This window comes from Lithobates pipiens, unplaced genomic scaffold, assembly GCF_037356315.1.
Source record: "Lithobates pipiens isolate NorthernLeopardFrog02 unplaced genomic scaffold, aLitPip1_a1.2 Scaffold_3, whole genome shotgun sequence".
NCBI classification, from domain to species: domain Eukaryota; kingdom Metazoa; phylum Chordata; class Amphibia; order Anura; family Ranidae; genus Lithobates; species Lithobates pipiens.
The window spans coordinates 196369643-196390986 of NW_027507790.1; the positions used below are offsets into that span (position 1 = coordinate 196369643).

The window sequence follows — 21344 nt, forward strand, 5'->3', positions numbered from 1 at the left end:
TTTTGTTTACTCTGCGCTCTTCTTGAATTATTAACAAATACATTATGCAGGACTGTTCTGCAAGGCACTCACAAAAAGCCCAGTGTTGTATACGAGTTGGCAGTGATTCTTTCATGCAATAGGCTCTGCTGCTTTAAGGATTAAAAAGCTGCGCTCTCTAAAAGCCACCATTCATCAAATAAAGCTTTCACATGCCAACAGCCCATGAATGTTTCCTGGATCATGTAGACACGACATGTGCCAAGAGGCTGAGAGCTTGAGGTGACCTCCTAAAGAATACATCTTAAGGAAAAGAACAGAAAACAAGGACTTTCACAAGTGGTCAGGCTCCAGTTTCGTGAAATCTAGAACCCGTGACTACATCATTCTACATTTAAAGTGCACCCATCAACTTGCCACACAGAAGAAGCCATTTTGTGAAAGGAATGAATATTCATGAAAACACTACTGCCTTTTCTGAGCAAAAGGGAGCGCAAGCTTCTGTTTCTTGAGACACGATATGTTGAACCTGAGCCCAAACCACAGCGGGCTTCATTTATGGAGGGAACAAATTCCCATTCTATAAATTGAAAATTATCTTTCTCCTCCATTAAATTCCTGTTTCACCCAAAACTGTTTTAGCACTATTTTGTTAAAGAATTAGAGGACCATTCCATTCCCCAAGCATTTAAACAGTGGTACCTTCATAGTCCACTCCATCAGATGTTACAAACACTTATGTCTCCTAAGTGTGCAGCCCAAGCTAAACAGTGCCTCTAGCAATGTGCAAACTAACTAAACGACACCCAATCTCCAGCTCTGCCCATAGCTGCTGGTGACTAAGGTATGTACTGGGGGTGGGAGCTCAATGACAAAGGAGAAAGGTCACTTTAAAAGTGTGAATTATAAATGATGTATTCATCAACTTTGGATGTCTGACCATATCTCCTAAACCAGAAACCCAGAATGACGAATGCTAGAGTCAGCAAGAGCCAGCCTTTGCCTGTTCTCTCCCCTGAAATTGCCTCCACATGGCTGACTTCATGCGATTGTATTTCTGAAATAACATTGGAGTTATGGGATACGTCAGGTTTATATCCAATAAGGTCAAGGCAATCTGTTGATATTAGATAGCAGCTGGAAGAAACCGGCAATTTCGAGTCAAATGGTCACCCAAGATAGATCACCACTACAAAACCGCCACTTGCCAGGAAAATCAATCTGCAGAGCTTGAAGGTGTTGTAAATCTTCCAATAGGCGATCATTTGGAGTGCCCTTTCTTGCGTTTCAGTAAAATTGAACAGTAGACACATGTGCCTTTCCTTTACCTGAAAGTAGAATAACTATTATGCAAAACAGTTGCTAATGTGGTCTGTAAGGGCCGGTTCACACTGCGGGCGATGCGAGGCGACACGACTTGCCTCGCCGCAATCTGACAAGTCGCCCCCGTTCTGTACAATGGAACCGTTCTGAGAGGAGCGACTCGAGTCGCTCCGACTCAGAAAAAAGGTTCCTGTACTACTTCTGGGCGACTTGCATTGACTTCTATACAGAAGTCATTTGCAAATCGCCGCTGAGGTCGCGGCGAGGCAAGTCGGTGTCGCCTCGCATCGCCCGCAGTGTGAACCGGGTCTTAAAGTGGAAGTTCATCCACAACTGGATAAAAAAAATATGAATGTTCTTGAGCTAGAAACACATTCTACATTAATATTTAAGGTACCAAAATTAATGTGTGCTGTAAACAGCCTTCAACATTGCTCCTGTTTCTTCTTGTTGGAGGCTGCCATTTTTCTGAATCACAGTAAATCTTTAGGCTGCCAGCAGATTGGCCTCTACAAATTCAGCACAGTGCTGAAAAATGGAAAGCAACTGAGCATGTGTAGAGCAGGGTGAGACCTTGTATTACTGGATTTTAATGTTTATACCTGCAAAAGGGGCCAGCCTGAAGTGATCTAGCAGGGCTTCATTTTATGGCTAATGCTCCACTTTAAGCAACTGTTGCCGTTGACAGGATGGTTTTAAACTATAGAAAAAGCTTTTAGCAAAATGGCTGTTCTGGTGAAAGTGTGCACACATCTGGAAATCACTGCTTGAAAAACCCTTCTCAAGAAACATGGAGACCATCATTGCCAACTCTCTGAGGCTAGGTTCACACCTATGCAAATCATTCGCATGACTGGCTCTCTATGGAGCCGGTTCACATATCGCCATTGCGGCTGTGCTGTGTCAATTCAGGCAAAAATTTGGCCCAATTTGTTCCTGAAACAGAGACCCAGACCAACACCAGACCCCTGCTGCAAGCTGCATCCATTGGAGGTGTGGACCCAGCCTAAAACATCAAGTTGCCCAAATGTCATTCTGACTCTGGCTTCAATAAGGACAGCCAATCACAGTTGCAAGAAAGAAAATTGCTTGGATTCTCCCACCAACACAGCATCCTTCCCGCTGAGCCATTGTGTTCTCCTAGAAGGGGGCTTTGGGAAGCTGTTCGCACTAGAAGAGTAATTATTAATATGGGCTATAGAAGGCGCTAGCAATAAATGGCATGTATAATCTGGCATGCTGGTTGCACCCAAGCTGATCTATCAACTTGGGTACATTCGGCCTGCCTATACAAGGTTCAAACTTCAGATAAATCTTGCTGAACCAGCCAGTCTATGGCCGGCTTAAGTCATTAACCCAGAACCAGTATGCCCATGAGATTGAGTGTCTTACTTTACTGCTCTGTATAGTTCTGCATCTATGACTCAAAGTATTGACACAATTTAAACAGGTTTTCAGTCTACCATGAGTCTCCTCAGTTACCTTAGGAAACAAAAAGTTTACAAGTAAATGAGTAGCTCTAATAAAATTTCACAACTTTTAAGAAACCCTATGGGAAAGACAACTGGCACATAGTTCCAAAATATTAAGAGTAAGAGCTACATTAGTCTGCTGCCCTTTGATCAGTACCATGTCCAGTTCTAAACATTTGGGTAGCTTGATTATTTTATTTGGAAATTTATTGTGCAAGCCAGGAAAGCTACAACAAAGCCCGTATGTTACAACATAGGATTCTGCAATCTGGCAGGATGTGGCACTATGAGGAAGTAGAAGGTCACATGGGATTCTGCTTCCCTAAGATAATAGGATGTGAGCCACATGAGCATGACAGGAAGCCGGCTGCTGACAGACTGACAAAGAGAACCAAAATGTAGTTTCTTCATTTCCCAAGAGGTTCTTTTACAACAGCAAAATTGAGCAACTGCATAAAGAGAGAGGGTTCAAAAGCTAAAAATGGTCCAGGAAGCTCATGTCCCCCATCAGCACAGCTGGAAAAAGACATTTAAAAACAGAGTAGACAACGTTTTGCATTAGGAATGTTTGTGTCTTGCGGCTAGAAGAGGCAAAGAGCATAGTTAGCCCGAGTCTTCCATGACGTGTGGGCACCGCTTTTTGGAGGCAGTAGATTTACCTGGCAAACACAGAATGCCATTTACTCCATTAGGTACACTGTGTGATGTATACATACTGTATGTACGCAATTCTGAACAACCCATATTTATGGGATACCTAAAGCGTCTTATACTCTGGACCCCATGAAGGTATATACACCATGCAGAGGACATGAGAAAATAATCAGAGGTGTGTAGGGTACATTCACAAACAAGACCCGGGAAGAAAGTCCCCAATACCCAAATGTGTACTAGCTTGTCCATATCGCTTGAGACAATAGAATACTTTTTTTTAAATCAACATAGATTTTCAGTGACCTGCATGAGACCCCTCAGATGGAAGGTGTCATTTTCTTGGGGCTACAAACCAGTTAATCTGTACTGTTAGTGACAATGATAGTTTCCACTTGCACTATATCTAAAGCAAACCTTTGTTTCCTTATGGAACAAGGGAAGGCAACTGCAGGGGGTGCTGGGATTCACATATTTTAGTCCAATATGGAGCTCTCTCATTGGCCAAGTTGCAGAAAGGGCCCAGGTGGCACAACTTTGGTGTGACTCTTCTACCTCACATATTTAGCAGTGGTAAACTGCTGTCCTTCCCTGAACGAAAAACCAGATTTAAACTACCTGCCACTATGTTCTACCCTTACCTCCGACATGCCATTGGTGCACAGGAGGATGCAGGAGGGTGGGCACGGTCACCCACTCCTATTTTTCACATGCTGCAATCCAGCACTGAAACTAAGGGGGATCATATCACAATGTTACTTACATCACTTACGCACACACCCCAGTAAGGCAGTGTCTTTGTGGAAGGGAGACCTGGGGCAACTTATGGGAGATCAGTAGGAAGAGGCCCTGCAGTCAATATCCACTTGTTCTCTGAATGTGGCACAAAGTTTCCCAAGTTTTTATTATACTAAGAGTGCAATACACCCTGACCAAATTCCATAAAATTGGAAGACTGGTGGACCTTCTGTGTTGTCGGTGCCGACAACACAATAGGAATCTCTTACATCTCCTCTGGCACTGCCCGAAGCTCCACCGCTATTGGAGCGAGGTGGTTGGAACACTCAACCGGTTGTTTCAAACAAAAATGGTACCTTTAGACCCAATATGTTGTATACTGGGGGTTCTGCAGGACGTGATCCCCAGGGAACTGCTCAGCATTGCATCCTCAAGGGCACCATTTCAGGCCAGGAAATCAACCTTGCCACCCACTACCACCTCCTGGATAACGCATATGGGAAAGACCCTTATTATGGAATGATATATCTACCAACATAGGGGATGCCTGGGCAGGTTTGAAAGGTTATGGTCACGTTGGCTGGACACTCCTGGACTAAGTCCCAGGCAATTGGTACTGTCTCAACTTCTACAGTGTCACTCGGGGAAGATAGATAACATGTATGAAGGGATGCAAGTCCATAAGAGGACAGTGTTGACGCAAGCATATGCTATGTTTTGATATGTAGATACTGCAACGTTAACTCAAATCTGTAACTAGTATTGTTCAAAAGTTAGGGCTTATGCATTGGAAGTTATTTAAAATGTTCAATAAAAACCTTTTTGATTAAAATAAAATGTTGTTTCCTTAGGCTTGATTCACACCTATGCATTTCTTAATGCTTTTTGCATTTTGCAGATTTGCACTACAGCCCATTTAACATGGTTTTCAATGGAACACATTCGGTAGAGAAAATCAGAAAAAAAGCATTAAAAATGCATAGGTGTGAATTAAGCCTTAGAGTCGGTTCACACAGAGGCAGCACAACTTGCAGCGTGACTGCCTCAGGCGACCTACACAAGACTTCAGTGGCGGCTTGCCAAATTACTTCTGTATAGCAGTCAATGCAAGTCGCCCCAAAAGTAGTACAGGAACCTTTTTCTAAGTCGGAGCGACTTGAGTCACGCCTATTAGAACGGCTCCATAGTACAGAATGGGACACGACTTGTCAGGTAAAGTCGCCTGACAAGTCACCCCTGAGGCTAGGTTCACACTTATGAAAGTTGCAGCTGATGCATTTTCAAAGTTTGTTTATGCATTTGCACACATATTCTTGATGCATTTTGCATTTTTTTTTTTTTTTTTGATGCGTTAATGTTGCTAGGGGGAGAGGTCTGTTGTCATGCAGGAAGACAAACCAGAAATGCATATAAAAAAAAAAAAAACACGCATGTACATACTTTCATGCTTTTTGGCGAGTTTTCATTGAAGTCTATGGACCCAAAAATGTAACCTGCTGCAGGGAGAAAAAAAAAAAAAAAAAAAAGAAATGGACCAGTTCAAAAAACACTCAAAAAAGGTAATACGACGGATAGGAAATCATGTTAAATAGACTAGTGCATTTTTGCAAAAAACTGAAACGCTTCAAAAAGGCACAGGTGTGAACCCAGCCTTAGGAGAGGGAAGGTTTTAAAACAATCCAATCAGATTTTAACTGCCATCTGTGTTCTCGTTGTGTAGTCACCCTCAGTGAAAGATAAATGGGATAAAATCTCCCCTGTACACGATACATAACAGGACATCACAGAATTTCTATTCTGTCATACGAGAATTTATGACTTAAGTAAAACTCATTAGATCTGAGATTTTTTTTTTAATGCAAAAGGACGGACGATTATTCGTTCAATAATCTCATTGTGTCCATTTTTCGTATGGTTTCTAAAAAAATTAAAGTGAAAGAAAGATGAAGGAAATCTTCTGGGAATGCTTGCTCCAGTGACAACTGATTAAGAGGGTATCTCCCCTCCCCCAGAGGAAAAAAAAAAAAAAAAAAAAAAAAAAAAAAAAAAAAAAAAAGGGAGGAAGGTTTTAGGCTTGGTTTCTCTGCATCCAATTCGCAGGAGAGGAGACTGTGACCAGCTCTCTATGGAGCCGGTTCATATATCTCTGGTGCAGAGCGGCTTGCCCAACAACACTGAGTCTTTGGCTCAGTTTCAGGGCCGAATTGTCCCTGAAATAGGAGAACACAGATGCACTGGACCCCTGCTGTGAGCCACATTCTGTCAGGTGTGAACCCAACCTTAATGAAAGCGAGTGACCCACAGTGACCGGTATACTGCAGACTGAGCAACCAAGTCCCCACACCAAACGTTTGGGGCCAACAGGAGAATGCTGCCTTAAAACTGTATTTTAACACCCAAGAGTAAAGCCCCGTGTTTTTACCGCAGTATTGTTCAGGTCACCAATATAAAAAAGGCAGAAAAACGCCTGTAATCTGCGCCAAAGTTCACACTTTTTTTTTTTTTTTTTTTTTTTTTTTACAGCTTAGGACATTTTTCAGGCGTTTTTCTTCAGGTGACAAAATGCTCAGTTGTGAACAGGTGCCATTGAAATATTGAAATTAATAGGATTTTGCTTGTTTGGCATTTTACCAGCTGAATACGGTCAGGTGTGAATGCAGCCTCTGGCTTTGTTCAGACGAACGATCCATTCAGGTTCGCCTGTCCGTTTTTTTAGGCAGACCTGAACAGATGCTCCATAGACCTCTATGGAGCGTCGGATGTCAGCGGTGACATGTCCGCTGACATCCGACCCGCTCCGAAAAAAATGTGACGGAGGAAAAACCTACTTTTCCATTTGTCTGTGGATCGGAACAGGTGACAATGGACTCTGCGGTCCTTCGTCATCCGATCACCCATAGGGGAGAGCGGCGCTCTGACAGGTCCGTCCCTGTGCAGTGTGCAGAGACAGACCTGTCATCTTCCCTGCACAGCGGGGGAAATCGACGGAGCGGTCGCTGCTGAGCAAGCGGATGTCCACTGGGCGGATCATCACTGGTTAAAGCTTGCAAGCATAGTTTGCATTCTACGGACTGTCCTATGAGGCTGCATGACCCTGACTTTTTCTGGACAGTGCCGATTGGCCCTGTACTGATCACAAAAACGTAAAAAATAAAATAAAATAAAAACCCACACACAGAGTGCCTCCTAGGGCTGTTTAATCAGGAGATTTGGGACAGTAAAAGGGGAGGCTCAGAAGCCAGGATCAAACAGCTTTTTACACAATGTGCAGGATTAACCCCTTAGGTTCCACAGCGAGTATAACAAGCATGCTTTACATATACAGATTTTATTGTTGTGGGTTTAGTAACACTTTAAGCAGCCTGAGATGGGTTACACACCTTTACCTGTGCAAATGATCAAAACATTTTTGGCCATACTTTAACTGCGTTGATGGTCTTTGGGCTTGTATTGATAGAAAGCAGTTTTGAGAGGCTTTTCGAAGATCATTCAGAACTGACATTTGCTTTGCGGTTGACCAGCATCTGACCTGCTCCATTACTAGAAGGTGAAGCCCACTTAAAAAGCTCCAACCAGCAGGGCCCTCTGATCTCTCCTGTATTGTAACATTAATGTCTCTCCCCATGTTGTAAAGCGCTATGCAAACTGTTGGCGCTATATAAATCCATAATAGCTACACACCTCATTGCAATCCTCTCCCACCATTGTGAGCAGGATTAGTTTTTCTTTCCTGTTAAAGTGGTTGTAAACCCTTACAAACCACTTTGACCTACAGTTAAAGCCTAGATTAAGGCTTACCTGTAGGTCCAAGAAATATCTCCCAAACCTATACGGTTTAGGAGATATTTGCCCGAAGACGGGCACCGCTGTCTACAGCGGCAGGCGCACTGAGCGTGGCATCCTCAATGACGAAGATGCCGCGCGTCTTGGCTCCCGTGTGCAAGCGCGGGAGTGACGTCATCGCGGCTTCGCCGAATGACAGCGGCGCAGCAGCGAGACCCACCGAGAAGATGGATGCGCTGGACTACAGGGGACAGCGGTGACTTCGCTGGCTCCTGTGTCAGATAAGTGACACATAATGGACTACTATCCAATGCATAGTAGTCCATTATGCTTTACCTTTGCAGGGAATGAAAGAGGAAGTAAACTCATCAGGGTTTACTTCCTCTTTAAAAGGTTACAAACACAACCTCCCACTCCAGGGTTTTGACTAATGAAATGACACACACACACACACACACACACACACACTGCTGAGAATAGGCTTAGGATGCATTGTTATATTTATGTGAAACTAGTTAACAAGGAGAGCAATGGCATGCGTTTGTCATAAAAGGCCTAGGAGTTTACAGAAAGGGCTGACCGTTAACTGGGGGGAATCTACTTGTGATAAAAAGAAAATCTTAAGTGCAGTTGTTAAAACCAATGTCCAAGTCACAAGTATGCAGAACACACAGCCATAATGGAGCCAAGAGCCTCCATAGTGCTGCCATTAATCACCAGGCCTTGAAGTCATGCAGGGCTGAGGGAATGCATTGATCTCCAGCGTATACCCAGGACCTCTCAAGGTCGAAGATAACACTGTATTCCGGCCACAGAGCATTAGAACAGCACAGCTTATATTTACAAAAAGGTCATTGGAAGTGCACTGGAAAAGCCTTTATTCTCCAAGCCTGGGAAAGGTAACTGAATGGAAACATCCAAACATGCAATCACTGCAAAGTTTGTCAACATTTCAACACATATTACTCGGCATTATCTACTGCAAATGTGTTCAGCAGCCACAGCATATAGATGGTGCGCTCTGTCACACAACAATCACCTAATGGATGTCCACAATTAACCCCTTCACTGCCCCTTTGCTCTCTAAACAAAAATGCCAAATTCCCAACTCCTGACTTCAGACCTTTTTTAGTTTTCTGATAGATAAAGTATAGCAGGGCTCTGCAAACCCCAGAGGCCAGGTCACCATGGCAACGTGAAGTTTTGTCCTAGCACCCCGAATGCTCCCCATCATGTATCCTGGGCTCCGCTTACCGATCTGAGGGTAGGCATAGCGGGTGCCGGTGGGAAGAGGGGGAGGGAGGAGAGCAGACATGTCCACTTCTCTCCTCCTAATTGTTGGCCCAGCATCGGTCCCAGTTGACAGTTTCCCGGCCATCAAGGCTGGGAAAGATTAATGTAGTGCGATGTGCGCTGCATTACATTTAATGGCGCACCAGGGAGATATGCAGGGTCTCAAAAAAAAAAAAAAAAAAAAAAAAAAAAAAAAGGGAATAACTTTTTTTATTGTATGAAATTAAACTTACAAAGCATAAAATAACGCCCCGCCAACAACAAAAAAAAAATTGAAGGCTATAGCTAGAAATACATATGTGTATGTAGATACACACATCTACAGAACGTAAACACACGTGACGGGGCATCTATGCCTGAAAACATTGATTGCAATACACGTTACATATCACACACGCCGGAATAAGAGCAATAATTCTAGCACCAGAATTTCGCGACACTAAACTGACGAGGGGCTTTTAAAGCATCACCTATGGAAAACATAGGGTACAGACATGTTTTAGGTTTGACACGGGTATATTTGCTGCGTTTTTGTGCACCCTTAAATTTATGGGTTTTTTTTTTACTGAAATTTTGTGTTTCCTAGACGTTTGCAGTAATCACCTGTAACATAAAAAATTGAAACTACCACCATTTTGTTCTACTTTCAGAAAATATAGAACGTTTGGGGGTTTTATGTAGCCTTCAAGCCTTTAAAAAAAAAAAAAAAAAAAAACATGTGCAAAAAACTACTGTCTGTGAGGGTTAAAGGATAAGTTCACCTTCGGAAAACTAACATGTTGCACCCATAAGATTTTTTTTCTTCTTTTTTGAACAAAAGGCTCCTAGATTTAAAGAAAAATTGTCAAGTCCTGAAGTATAGTATAAGCCCAATATGTTTATTGCTTAAATCACTTAACTTGTCCCATTTCTAGAACACGTTGGTGTGAATGGGGCCTCAGATTCTGAAAAGAGAAAATGATAGATAGATAGATAGATAGATAGATAGATATCAGACTGGGACCATCAGTGATGTTGGTGAGTCAGAACTGAGTAAATTGGGTGCTTTTCATCAGTCTGGAAAGGTGAACACACCTTAGTTACCTACCTGATGGGTTCATTTGTTATGAAAGACACCAACATATGTATTCCAGATGCAAATAACTATAGATCTAACAATATGGAACCAAATAGAATGTTCAACATACAGATATGTTGGAAACCAACTGAATGAAGAAACATTTAATAACTAATTGTTCTGTAATATTTCCTACACCCTGACAAGCGGACAGGATAGATGAAGTACATGGGTGCACCTCCACTGTGCAATACTGATTATTATACAGGATTTATATAGCGCCAACAGTTTGCATAGCACTTTACAACATGAGGGCAGACCGTACACTTACAATACAAATCAATACAGGAGGGACTAGAGGGTAGAAGGAATCCAAGGTTAGAACAGATAAGAACATGAGCAATCTTATTTGTTTATTCTTTGTTCCACCTGTAATAAGTTTTCATTGCAGCTGCTCCAAGTTTTTAACCTTGAATGCACCATCACGTTGTTCTCTCCCCCCCACACACCATGATCCCCCACAACCTTAGAGCTGAACTTCAGGCAAATGGCCAAATACATAGAGGAAAGGAATACAAGAGCTGTTCTTCTTGCCAAAGGATTTGTATTTTTGTCCATCCAGGTCTAAGATGACACAGCTCTGCCACACAAGCACAGCCCTGTCTGGCAGAGGAGAAAAACAGATTTATTTTTCTGCAGTAGCTAAAGTGGACCTTCACCCTCTTCTATTACTTCCCTCCCTCCTCCATACATGTTGCGCTTAGGCAAAAGGATGTTCACACTGCCCGTTGTACCTCCGGGTTATGCACACCACATATTCCAGGAGGCACAGCCTTTCATTTGGGAAATGAGGGCCAGTGTATCATCTGGAGTCCCACCGAATCAGGCTGGCGGGTCTTTTGATGACATCAGAAAAAACATGGCGGCATGGGACAGAGCTGTGGCTGGGCATGAGAGGATTTCAGCACGACAACCCTGGATGGGCAAATATGAACACGGAGAGGTCTTGTTCCTCCTCCACCCTGCAAACGGGCCAGCAAAAGCAGACCGATGAGCACATCCAATCACCGTCACTCTGCTCTCTTCTCTCATCAGTATGCTGCCACTACAGCATAATTGATTGGATCTTTATGCTGCTTCTCCCCACCCAACCAAGATCTGAGCTCTGCTATTCGGGTACTTTTACTGCTTGCATTATACAGCATGTAGGAGGAATGTCCTTAAAATGCATCATCAGGGTATTCTATTTCAATTCATATCACTGCTCCTATTCAACTGCAAACAACCTTACATAAGTGAATCGAAATGAAAACGTATGTACACTTCAGTTGGGAGAGTCCAGGGGCAGCTGAAAACTCCCATATCTTATCAGTACATGTACACAGGGTGGTTTATAGTAGTTTCTAGGCAGTGGAGTTGAGGCTTTTTTGGAATGTGAAAGTTTCCAGGCATTTCAAGTGGCAAACGTTTCTAAATGTGGCTTAATGTGGTAATACTCATTTAGCCATGTGTCGTTTACAGGCGCTTTCATTTCTGGCCATTTTGAAAAAACGCTTCTAAACGCAAACGCAGCAAAACAGACATTTTAAAACGAGGGTTACCATCTGTCACGTTAAATCGTTCATAAGAGTTTGTAAAAATGTACATGAAGCCTTAAAAACACACATTCTTAACATCCTGCATTTCCATCCACCTGCAGAGCACAAATAGATGCAATTTTATTGTCAGTGTTTTGCAGTGTCATTCAATAATGGCACCCCACAATGAACGGTAAAAACGTATGTTGTAGTGCACAGTAAAAAAAAAAAAAAAAAAAAAAAAAAAAAAAAAAAATAGTAGAAGCAACTCCTCTAGTGCAATGTCTGTGCATTGGGCAGCCTATTCAAATGAATGGGCCGCCCTAACACAAGGCACCATACATCAACACGACACGTACGTTGTGGCATTGCAAAGATGTGAACCCAGCCTAAATAAAGTCGTCAGTATGATGTCACAGCAACAAAAGAGCATACAATGCTTGCAGTTGTAAGGGTTACAGTGAATTATTGGCACCACTCATAAGCCAGGGAGGGACCAAAGAAAAAAAAAAATCCCACACACACACACACACACACACACACACACACACGCTCACCTGTCACTGCATTTAAAGTCAAACTAATTTAGGTTACCAGATCCTGGCGCTGCCCCTTATGTTACTGAATGTTTGAAGGGAAAGGAAATTGGCTTAGCCAAGTGCACCCAAGCATGTCCTTACTGCATAACAAGCAGCCACAAATCAGCCTGTGTACAGAACAAAGACAGCAGCTTTATGAAGCTACACATATTCCAGTCCTAAATATACAGGAAAAGGAACAAATACACAGCAGCCCCTTCCCTTGCCAGCCTCTGACCCAACAAGCCGCCAATGATGCACAGTTCTCCATCTAATGGCATGCCATGCTTATTGTGGAGTTTGGCCATCTACAGCACAATGACTAAATGAGACTCCTGGGGTCATTCGTGGAAAAAAAAAAGGGAATCAAAAAGTGAACAATCTGATTGCGACGCTTGTGGTGGTATCTTACTCTAATCGGCGAGTTGAATTGTTCTACATGTGTGTTGCATAAACACCCTTTTTTGGTTTTCAACACAGATGTTACAGTGAAGTCATTCAACATGCAACCATTTACCTCTCCCCCCTGAACGAAAAACCTTCAGGCGTGCAAAAATACATCAAAATGTAAAGATCGGAACATCTACTGAAGAAGAAACGGTCACATCAAAAAAAGAAATAAAATATTCTAAACATGCATATTTGGCTTTGGGCCTTCTCTCCGAAGCATTTTTTTTTTTTGACTGCTCAGTAGCTAGAAACCTTGATCCAGTTCACACCAACAAGCTGTGTTGGTCTGCACTGAAAGTAGAACAATGCATTTTTAGTTAGCGCAGCATGTTGCAACACACTATACTGCATCATTGCAAAGCACTCCTGTGCATAGACATTTTCAATAACACAAAAAAAAAAAAAAAAAAAAAAAATCAGCATGTTATCCAAAAACAGGTTCTTAGAAGCCTGGCCCATTAAACCATGCTACTAAAGTAGAAGAGGATTCTGCACAATGATTTACAGCAACATCAAGATGCTAAATAGAGATTAACCAATAATTTACTAAATCTGTAAAGTGCAATATCTGGTGCAGCTCTGCATAGAAACCAATCAGCTTCCAGGTTTTGCTGTCAAAGCACAACAGAACAAGCTGAAGTTAGAAGCCGATTGGCTACCATGCACATCTGCAGCAGGATTATGCACTCAAGTTTAAAGCCGGGTCCACAGAAGAGCGACACTGCTTAAAATCGTATATAGCTTTAGCTGCATAAACATGGTCATTGCATTGCCCTTGGTTAGAATGCATGGAGGCAAAACAAGTCAGCTGCCATTTGTGTCAACGGAAAACAAATTCCAACAGAAGAAAATAAATGACATCTTGCACATCATGTGGCTTGAATGTATAAAATAAAACTAGCAGAACTAGGATTGTCGATTCGAACCCCAACCACAGCACTCACTACCTGGAGTTTGCATGTTCTTCTGCCTGTGTGGGTTTCCTCTGGGTACTCCAGTTTCTTCCCACACTCCAAAGACATGCTGGTGGGTTAACTGGCTCCTGTCCAAGCTGCCCTAGTATGTGCAAATCAGGGACTTTAGGTCAGCCATAGTCGAGTCAAAAACCGAACAAAAATTATTGGTCATTGGTTTTTCGCATCCTTAGCGTGCCAGCTGCGACACTTGATTTACGTGCCGCAAATCAAAAGTGCTTATATGATGCATTTGCTTTAGAAAAACGAAAAACAAATGATGGCACAATCGTATGTGCCAATTTTTTTTCCATTTTTCGAACAGAGCATTCAGTTTGAGACTCTATGGCCAGCTTTAGATTGTAAGCTCCCAGAGGGAAGGGACTGATGCGAGTACAATATATATGCAAAGTGCTGCATACATTGACGGCGCTATACAAGTACTGGTAATAATAGAAATATCCGGGATTGCACGTTATTCATAGTTTAAGGATTCCATAAAAAAAAAAAAAAAAAAAAACTAAACTGCAAACACATCTGAGGCAGCTGAAGGACCACAAGTTAAGCACCCATGGCCTACACCAAAACATTCAGAATGTGAAAGACTTTATACCTTAAAGTCAGTCAACAGAATATAGAAAAAAAAAATCATCAAGGTTTATTGTGTGTAGACAGGCCATCTCCTCCCCTCCCTGGAAGCCAACGAATCCTTGGCTTGTATGTCTGTCTCCAAAAAAGATTGCATTTTTATTTATTGCCCCACAGCTTTATTTTTACAATGGATTCTTGGCTTAAATGCAATCAGCCAAAGATCCCTCTCTCTGCTGTCATCCCTCATTGCTCGCATGCAAAGTCAAGCACAGACAAAAACCCTTCGTCAATGCCAACTAGAAGAGGTGGGTAGCCAGTCACCACAAATATACCTCGGGTTCTTTTCAGTCGGCAGAAAAAAAATAAAATAAAATAAAAAAAAGCCGTAGCAAGACACATAAATTGGATAAAGAGAGGGTAAGGGAAGGCTGCTTCTTGCCAGTGATGAAGGCCCCTCCAGGCAGACGTCAAGAGCACCAAGCCCAGATCAAGGAAAAGTAGGCTGTGTCCGATCCAGGGTTATTAAGTCATTAAAGGGGAGAGGAAAAAAAAATGGATCATGCAGAAAATCACATTTGCAGACTACATCTGGAATCAAAGCACAGACAGAGCAAACTAAAACAAAAGGGGGAACCAAAACCATGCAAGGGTATAAAGTGAAAACAAGGACAAAGAAAAAAAAAAAGCCTCCATCATTATGGACATTTCAACATAAAACACGTAACATGAGCTGAGAAGGCAATCATCATCAACCTCCCAGCAAAATGACACACTGTACTGTAGCTTTAAGCCATCAGCATTGGCTGCCTTTGTCAGGTCTCTTCTATTTAAGAGGCATTGAAAAGAAATAAAAGAGCCGTCTTTGTTTGCCTTCTTTTTTTGAGGGGTGACAGAGACACAAACTGAAGAGACACAAATAAACATGAAAATGAGAACACGTTCTGAATGCCTGACAGCTATTGAAGGATTGGCAAAGATGAGGCGAGCAGGGGAGGCTTTGGCTTGCAAAATAAAAACCATTTCGATATTTTAGAACCCAATTTTTTTTTTTAGCAACCATTGTGAGGACTTGATGTGCATTCTTCTCTAAAATAAAGGGTTAAAAAAATAAATAAAAAAATGTGCACAATGCATCTAAAAGGGTAAGTAAGGAGCACTATACACAAGACAGGTTCGGACAGCAGCAATAGCATTAGCTTGTCTACAGCCAAGACAAAAGTTGACAAGAGGTGGGGGTTGCTAATACCTCTATAAGATGGTTTGGGATGGGGCAATACATATAAAAGAGAAGGGGGGGGGGGGGGGGGACATGAAAGGTGGGTATTGTTTTCACTCCACTCCCTTGTCCTGACAAGAAACGGCTCCATTCTGCTCAGGCTGGCACAATGCAGCAGCAGCACAGCCCAGGGGTGTGTGATCGAGCCTCCCACCCCCTCTACCGTCTTTCACACACAATCCTGTCAAGCACCTCCAAGCAATCATGCAGCTCAGCCCACCAGGAGGTGTGACCTCTCCTTTCTCCCAGACACCCAAATCCAAAAGACACCTCCAGGCAATTAGTGACAACAGTCCTGAGACAAGACAACCGCCAAGAAAAAAAATAAAAAAATTATCACAATCCTCGTTCATATGCAGGAGGAGGATGTGTATTCTTCATAATCATGAAATAGGAAACAAGACAAATAATATGGATCTGCTGACAGACACCAGGCTCTACCCAGCACTGACAGGAGCCAACAACCACAAAAGCAAAAAAAAAAAAATAGCTCCAGCTCAGCAACAAAACAGGAAACACACACACACACACACACACACACACACACACACACACACACTTGGGTATGCAGTGCATTGTGTGTCTGCAGATTTAAACCACCTCCTTGTGTGCTGCCCTTTAAATTCCTCTTTGTTCTCAGCCTACATTTCTCCCCTCTTCTGTACAGAGAGGGGGGGCTGGATCCCTCAGGGGGTGACACGCAAGGTTGACAACTGTCCTTAAATAACAGGGATACCCCCTTGTTTACATTAAAGCGACGACTTAGCTCTGCATTTCCCATGTAATTTGAATAAAGGAAAATATGAGCCGGGGTATCTGTGCAGAGATCCTACATGGGAGGCTCATAATTAATGCAAGTTCCTTGTTTTTCCTTCAAGGAAAGAGCTGCTGACCTACAAAAATCAACCGTGACTAACAATTAAGCATACATGTTGATTGAACAGCCCCCCTCCATGCCAGGTCACACAACATACAATCTCAGAGAAGACACGTTGGGTGCATAACATTCCCATCTGAAAATGGAAATAGGAAAAAAGGGATGGTTCTGGGATCTGGTGGGGCCTCAACTATGCAAATATAAACAAGAGGCTACGACTCCCATCTCCATGGATGTTCTACATTCACTACATGCTGTCTGTAAAGGTCATCTACTGCCTACTGGAGGACCCCCAGGGTCACACATGCAATAGCAGCTGTCAGAGCAGGATGGGGGATTCATTGCACACATTTCTGTCATTGGGGAGGACTGTCCAGGATAGGAGACTCCAACCAGGTCACATAACATACTACACAGATTCACAGATTGCTGGGTATGGGGAGGGTGGTCAGGACATCCCAGCTCAGAAATCATATTACATTACAGATACACCTGGTCACATGCACCACAATTGTGATTATGATGGAGGGATGGGGTGCCTGGTCACTTATCATAGGACTCAGAGCCGTCATTGGGGGAGGGTGTTCAGGACAACCTTCGATCATAGTCCTAGCTGTCATGTGGGAGAAGGAGAAATGAGAAGCCCCCCAGGGGCACATAATCCCAGTTTTAGGAAGGAGGGGGCTGATGAGTATCCCCCCTCCCCCATCCTGTGATCCTGGGCCACACAATCCTGTTATTTGTTGGTTAAGGGGATGATGGGAACATTGGGTCACCCAGTTCTGGTTTTCATAGGAAGAGGGTAATCAGTAAATGGGAAACCCACACTTCTAGGTCATCTGATCCTAGCTGTCATCTACAGAAGAGTTGATCAGGAGGACAACCCCAGATCACACACAACCCTGGCTGTCAGGTGGGAGTCACACTGCTCTACCATCTGAAACAGGGAGGGGGATGGGAGGACAAGACATCCCTAGGCACACAGTCTGCTTGTCATCTGTTAGGGGGTGACCGGGACACCCTCCAGCCACAAAATCCTACTGGGGGGGGGGGGGGGGGGGGAAGAGATAAAGGTGCCCCCTGGTCATACAGTCTTGGATCTCTTTAGGGACAGGGGAAGATAACCTAATATTACAGCGCCCTGGCTCTCATGTGTTGGGGTGAGGGGGCTTAGATATCCCTGAAATTATTTCATGTTGTAAAGCACTGCGTAAACTGTTGGCACTATAATATCCTGTATAATAATAATAATAATAAAGTAATAGCTCATTTGCTGAGGTGAAGGGTGTTCATAGGATATCCCTGACCCATACAGTTCTGGAGATCATCTACTAGGGGAGCATAGGACAGCCCCAGATCATGCAGCTCACATCTGGAAAAGGAGTTTAGGAGGTGCTAGAATGTGTGGCTCCAGTCTGTTTTGAAGGGTGTAGACACCCTAGCATTACAACGTTCTGGCATATCTGGGGAATTTGGCATAGAACCCCCCTGAATTGAACAGCCCTAGCTCTTATATGTTGAGGAACATATGACACTCTTGTGTCTTATGTTTGGGGGTTCTGGGCATAGCACACCCCCTGAAACATACAATCCTGACTCATGCTGGAGATGCAATAACACCTCCATTATCACGCATAGCACAGGTCCCCCACCCCTGGCTCTTGAGTGTAAAGGGGGTGAGGCATGACACCTCTGAATCAGTGTCCTGGCTCTCATGCGTTTGGAGGAAGAGGACATAGAAGACCCCTGAATCATACATTCCTAACTTGTGTGGAGGACGGAATGAGACACTAATCGCATATAGCACAGGTCATCCCCCACATCCTGGCTCTCATGTGTTTGGGCAGTAGGGACATAGTACACACATGAACCATATGTTGATAAAAATAATGAGAACACCTTCCTCATCACATAGCACAGCTTCCCTAAACCAGATTCAAGTTGGAATAGATTTAGGAAGATCCCCCACTCCAATCATACAGTCCTGGCCCTTATGAGTTGGGGCTGAAGGACATGACACTCGGTGTCCTCGTTTTCATGTATTGGAGATATGGAATAGGGTTTCCCTATCATTCAGTCCTGGCTCTCACGTGTTGGGGAGTGGTGGAGCGCCACATAGGACATTCTTAAATCTCATGGTCCTAGCTCTCATGTGTTGGGGGTAATGGAGGGATAAGCTTCCCCCCCAAGCTATAGTGTAGGGGGCGGGGACACATGACAGCTCTGAATCATCCAGTCCCGGCTCTCCTGTGTTGGGGGGGAGATGGATTAATGCACCCCCCATCTTCTCTTTTCTGTGTCGGGAGTAATACAATGAAGACCCCCGAATCACAGTCCTAACTTTCCCGTGTTGGGGTGCTGAGCCCTCAGTCACCCAGGCCTGGCTCTCATGTGTTGGGAGTAATGGAGCAATGTCACCCTAGCCCAATCCTATGTCATGACACTCATCAGTCCTCCAATCCTGGCTCCCATGTGTTGGGGGTGATGGGATGATGCCCAACCGGGGTTCTGGTTTTGGAGTGGGTCCATATGACACCTCCTCAGTCCTGGTTCTCGTGTTGGGGGTAATAGAACAATGTCCCAGACACAATGGCCAGTCCTGAGTCATGCGACAGCCATCAATCACCCAGTCCTGACTGTGCTGGTATGATGCCCTACCAAGGTTCAGGTTTTGGAGGTGGGTCCATATGACACCCCTGAATCATCCAGTCCTGCCCAACCCGATTTGAGGGTGATGATCCCCCCTTCTGAATCATTGAGTCTTCACCCTTGTGTTTTAGGGGTTATCACCCCCAGTCCTAGCCATGCTTGGGGGGGGGGGGGCGACGTCAATTGATGACTTCCCCAGTCCTGGGTACATTTGACCCGAGTCGCCCAGTCCTGATTTAGGTGGGCGACCCCCTTAGTCTTGATGGGGGGGGGGGGGTGATGGGATGATGACTCCCCAGTCCTTGGTACGACACCTCAATCATCTAGTCCTGGCTGTCCTGATTTAGGGGTCATGAACCCCATCATGCTTTGGGGGTGATGACCCCCCCCCGTCATGGGTACATTGACACCCAAGTCCTGGCTTGGGGTGATGTCCTGGTCCTGACATGTTTGTGGTGATAACCCTCCCACCCCCAATTTGATGGTTATGGGATGATGACCCCCCCCCAATCCAGGGTACATGATTTAAGGGGGTGATGGGATTAGGTCTCCCCAGTCCACCATATGACACACCTGATCTCTGGCTGTCCTGATTTTGGGGGTGATGGCATGAACCCCCCCAGTCCCGATTTGTGGGTGATGGCATGACCGCCCCCCAGTCCTGGGTCCATATGACACCCGTGTCCTGACTCTGACATGTTTGGGGTGAAACCCCCCACCCCCAATCTGATGGTGATGGGATGATGACCCCCTTGTAATTTGGGTGGGTGCCCCCCATCCTGATATTGGGGGGGTGATGGGATTGTCTCCCCCAGTCCATACGACACCCCTGAGTCCTGGCTGTCCTGATTTGGAGGGTGATGACCCCCGCCTGATTTGGCGGTGATGGGATGACACCCTCCATTCCTAGGTCCATATGATACCCCTGAGTCCTGATTTGGGGGTGATGACCGCCGTCCTGATTTGGGGGTGATGGGATGACACCCCCCATTCCTAGGCCCATATGATATCCCTGAGTCCTGGCTGTCCTGATTTGGGGGTGATGACCCCCGTCCTGATTTGGGGGTGATGGGACAACACCCCCCCAGTCTTGGGTCCATATGACACCCAAGTCCTGGCTGTCCTGATTTGGGGGTGACACCCCCCAGTCCTGATTTGAGGGTGATGGGATGACCCCCCCCCCCCCCGTCTTGGGACCATATGACATCCCCGAGTCCTGATTGGGGGGTAATAATAGGACGCCCCCCACCCCGGTGCTGAGTGACTCACCCACTTGCAGGACGTTATCCACACAGCCGGCCTCCAGCAGAGCGATGCCCCGGCGGAAAGGCAGGCGGTTCTCGTCGCCGTTGTCCCCGGACGAGGATGATGACACCGGGCCGGCCGCTGTAGGCGCTCCTGAGGCGGCACTTCCTCCTCCTCCTCCCCCATTAGCCGTCCCCCCGGCAGTGGCCCCCGGCACCCCCCCAGTAGGGGCCCCGCCGTCCTCTCCGCCCGTATTAAAGGACGAGTACATGCAGATCTCCCGCTCGCTCCGCGGGAAGGACCAGTAGACGATGCGGCGCTGTACGGGCTCCGGGATCCTCTCGAATCGCTCCTCCACCCGCTGGAAGGGCCATTTCTCCGCCACCTTCCGGGCCGCGATGTCCAGCAGGGACTCCGGGTTCTGTGTCTTCCCGGACAGGCCGTGAGCGGAGCTGCCGGGGGCTCCTCCTCCTACCCGCTGCCCCGGCCTGCACGCCGAGCCGAAGCCTGGTCTGCAGCAGAGCCGCTTAGCAGGAGGCAGCTGACCGCGCTCCGCCATGATCGCACCGCTTCTGAGCCGCCAGCGGAAGTGGCCGCACATTATAAACTGGGGGGAGGAAGGGCGAGCTCAGCGTTCACTCAGCGACACAAGGCACCGCCCCCCTCGGCTGCCCGGACACGCCCGCCAAGCTATAAACAAACGCCCACCTGTACTCGGAGAAGGATAATTTCTCACACTCGCCACGCCCACTTCCGCGCAGGCCCCGCCCGCCTCAGAGTTCACCAGTCTCGAGACCGGGAGGTGAAAAAACACGCGACGCCCAATTCTCACACTAGCCACGCCTCGCTCCT

General features: G+C 45.2%; 1 protein-coding gene across 2 annotated transcripts in view; it reads right to left on the bottom strand.

The window, feature by feature from the left end:
• The window catches only part of ZSWIM6 (zinc finger SWIM-type containing 6), a 187937-nt gene extending 166864 nt beyond the window's left edge, over window positions 1-21073 (bottom strand). For both annotated transcript variants that reach the window (XM_077462679.1, XM_077462678.1), the window contains exon 1: window positions 20517-21073. In XM_077462679.1, the coding sequence (XP_077318805.1) occupies window positions 20517-21051 (535 nt within the window). In that variant the 5' untranslated portion in view covers window positions 21052-21073. The remainder of the gene's footprint in view (window positions 1-20516) is intronic.
• Window positions 21074-21344: the final 271 nt, after the last annotated feature.